General features: G+C 52.0%; 1 protein-coding gene across 1 annotated transcript; it reads right to left on the reverse strand.

The window, feature by feature from the left end:
* Nucleotides 1-899: 899 nt before the first annotated feature.
* MAGEB17 (MAGE family member B17) lies at nucleotides 900-1,969 on the reverse strand. Its single transcript, XM_031030888.2, is given in 2 exon segments — nucleotides 900-1,253; nucleotides 1,255-1,969. Coding segments are annotated over 2 exon segments (1,038 nt in total). The 5' UTR covers nucleotides 1,939-1,969.
* Nucleotides 1,970-3,496: the final 1,527 nt, after the last annotated feature.

The following is a 3,496-nucleotide window of genomic DNA, read 5'->3' on the forward strand; positions in this document are numbered from 1 at the left end:
CACCATTTCAACAGCTTCAGCTAACCCTTGGTGTAGCCAAACTTAAAATTACCTCCCACAGAGGGACTGGCAGCTTCCCAGGCTCCCCGCCTGTCTTGTCTCGGGAGATTTACCCTGGACTGCTTCTATGTAGAATCTCCTCACTCCTTCTGCCTTCTGTTTACTGTCCTTCAGGATGAGGAGTGTATCTCACCACGTTCCTTATCTGATAGCTTCTCTTGGACTCTGAAATGTTATTGGCAGGGGCTGGGTGTTCTTTGTGTACACATCCTAGAACTAGCATGAAGCCTTCCAAAGAGCAGATGCTCGATTCATGTTTGGTGAACAAAAGAGATGGTGAACAAGAGTTCTAATTCATGACCATTTATTTTCTCCCACATTCTTGAAAAGCTAAGCAAATCCAGGTATATATCTTTTAATTCTACCCAAAGAAAGAGCAAAATAAATAAGAAAAACCAAGAAAAGTAAAAACTTTTTACTTTTCTTTTTTTTTCACTATCTTGTTATCTCAACATTTTCACAGTGCAGTTCTCTTACATTTTAATGAAAATCCCTATTCCAGGGCTATGTTTTTCTTGTACTGGCTCACAATAAAAGATGCAAGGATTTTCAGTTTGTTTTACAAAATACAAAACCATTACTCTCAAATTTGATAACTAGCGATAAATATGTGAGCCATGTTATTCATAAGCTTAGATTCTGAATTTCAATAAACATTTTTAAAAAGAACACATTGGAAAGATAAGAAAAAAAGAGGTCAATCTGTACGTTATTTATGAATAACAAGAACACAACGAAGAGAGAGATTCTGCTCTCTCCAGCCCCACCTGACTCCACATTACTTTAGGAGGTTGACAGCCCTTTCCAAAGGCAAGGTGAGGACCCCATCTTCGACTTCACTAGGGCTGAGGGGGGCTGCTGGACGTGGCCTTGGAGCAGGCACTGGCCGGGGCACCAGTCGCAGCCTGGGTTGCAACTCTGGCCTGGGCTCGCTCTTCCTCATCTCTCAAAGCCTCTTCATACCAGCCCTGGAAGGCACTGGGGTACACAGTATTGCTGACTTTGGCCAAAAACTCCAGGACTTTCATCTTGCTGGCTTCAGCGTGGCCTCTTGGGCCCCACAGGAACTCGTAGCAAGGAGCATCACTGTCGGCCACCTGGCGGTACTCCAGGTGCTTTTCCTGCACCAAATCTTTGGTGATGAGCTTCCTGGGCTCCCCAAAGATGAGATGCCTCCTCCCAGCATAGACCCCCCAACACATTCAGGAATTCCCACGTCTCCTCCTCAGTGGCCCCGTTGCCATTCATGAAGATCACACCCAGGAGAGGCATCAGGAGCCCGTTCTTGGGGAAGCCCACGCCGTCGCTCAGACGCCCTTCGGTGGGAAGGCCCACTTTGCTAACAAAGGTGTAAGAGTGACTGCTGGGGTCAACTTCCTTCAGTTCAAGGCCAAAGACCAGCTCCAAGCGCTCAGTGGTTCTCTTGAGGATCTCAGGGAATTGCTCCTTGTACTTTTTGTTGATAACCTTCAGTATTTCTGCGTCGGTAATGGGCTCCTTCATTTTATACTTGTACGGCAGAAAATGCACCAAAATGCCCGCCTTCCTGGTCAGAGGATCTGTGTGAGAGCTCTCAGGGGAAGGCAGGGCCTGGCAGGGACTTGGGCTTTCCTCCCCTTGGCTCTTGGCACCTTCATCAGAACTTCAGCCTGAAATGGTTGTATCAGGACTGCTGGTAGATCAGGCCCTCTGAGACTTTTGGGGAGGGCCTGTTGCAGGGGAGCTCAGGGGCACACCCTGACAGACAAGCAAGGGGGAAGAGGGGACCTCTTCTTCCACTGCTGCAGTGGCCTGAGCTGCCCCAAGACCCTGGCTCTCACCTCGGGCCTGTCGGCTTCTCTCCCAGGCACGGAGCTTACTCTTCTGACCATGAGGCATGAGTGTGGTTAGGGACAGCAGGCACGAGTGTGACAGGAGGGCACCTGACGCGGGCCCCTGGAGGAGGAGGATAAAAGGGTGTGAGTCCCTTCAGCAGGGAGATGTCACTGTGGCTTTAAAAATGCCCCATGTAGGTGTCCTTGAAGGCACTGCTGTAGGACCCCATAGGGCTTCTGTTCTCTCAGTCAGTCTGTCTCCTGAGGCCCTGGTGGAGGAAGTCAGAGTGTGCCTTAGGCTGCAGCCTGCCAGCCCTGGCTGGGACCAGGACCCTCGCTTCTCTGTTCTCCTCTGATCCCGCTCCCCTGCCCCCTAAGAAATGAGTCCTCTCACCCAAACAGTTCTGCCCGTGGCTTTCCAGGCTGACACCACAGGGAAGACTTTCCATGGCCTCCTCTGTTCTGGAGTGGTTTCTCTCATTGCTCCCACAGGATTTTTACCTTCACTCCCCACAGGGCCTGGGACTCCTCTCTCTGCTAAACTGGGGCAACCAGTCCTTAAACCAAGGCCTTCATTTACTGAAACCCTGCAAATTGAAGTCAGGGGGCACCTGAATCTGTCAGCTCTGCCCTGGGCCTCCCAGGGGTGAGGCTTGGTGCAACCCTCTCTATTGGGGGGTTGACTGGTCCCCATTTCCTCCCTCAGTATCCTCACCTTGACACCTGACCAGTCCTGGGACTCTCCCTTCAGGGGACCTGAGCCCATGCCTTTTACACCAAGGTCTTTACTTAAATGGGACCTCAGAGTTGGAAGTTCAGGGTGAGCCACATCCTGCCAAGGCTGCTTGGGGCCTACAAAGGCTGAGAACAGGGTGAGGACTCTATGGGATCCCACAGCTCTCCATTGGGTCATTAGCTCAGTCCTCACCCAGAGTTCGGACGTTGGCTCAGTGTCGGACTTCTGACTCCTCATTCTACTGAACTGAGTCAACCAGGCTCAAATCAAGGTCTTCCCTTCCCTGAGTCACTGGAGGGGAAGTTGGGTCACACCACACCTGGATCCACCTGCCTCAAGCCTCCTGGAGCTGAGAGCATGGGTAGTGTTCTGGTCTGCCCCCTCTTTTCGGGGGAGGTCCTCTCATTAGCAGTCAGGGTCCTCAATCTGGAATCCTACTAGGGCGTTGGTCTCCTCCTGCTGCAGAACTGGGGCCACTTCCTTAGACGAGGCCCTTCTCTCCCTGGGACATTTCAAGCAGGTCACACCACGGCTCTGCTGGGACCTCCCAGAGCTGGGGGGCAAAGGCACTGGGTGTTTGTGTCAGTCCATCTTCAGGATCTCCACCTTCATACCAAACCAGTCCTGGAACTCCACCCTCCACTTACTAGAGTTCATGCCCTTCAGACCAAGGTCCTCCCCTTCCGAGTTCCCCAAGGTGGAAGTCAGGGTGAGCCTCGGTATGTCCGAGGCTGTATGGGGCCTCCGAGGGCTGACAGCAGGGGCAGGACTGTTTGGGACCCCACTGATACACATCAAAGCCTGGGGCTCCTCCATCTGCTGATCTGGGTCTATCAGCTTTGCACTCAAGCCCTTATGTTCCTCAGTCGCTAGACAGGAAGCTCAG

This window comes from Leptonychotes weddellii, chromosome X (assembly GCF_054177405.1).
Source record: "Leptonychotes weddellii isolate Sample4059 chromosome X, ASM5417740v2, whole genome shotgun sequence".
Taxonomy (NCBI): Eukaryota; Metazoa; Chordata; class Mammalia; order Carnivora; family Phocidae; genus Leptonychotes; species Leptonychotes weddellii.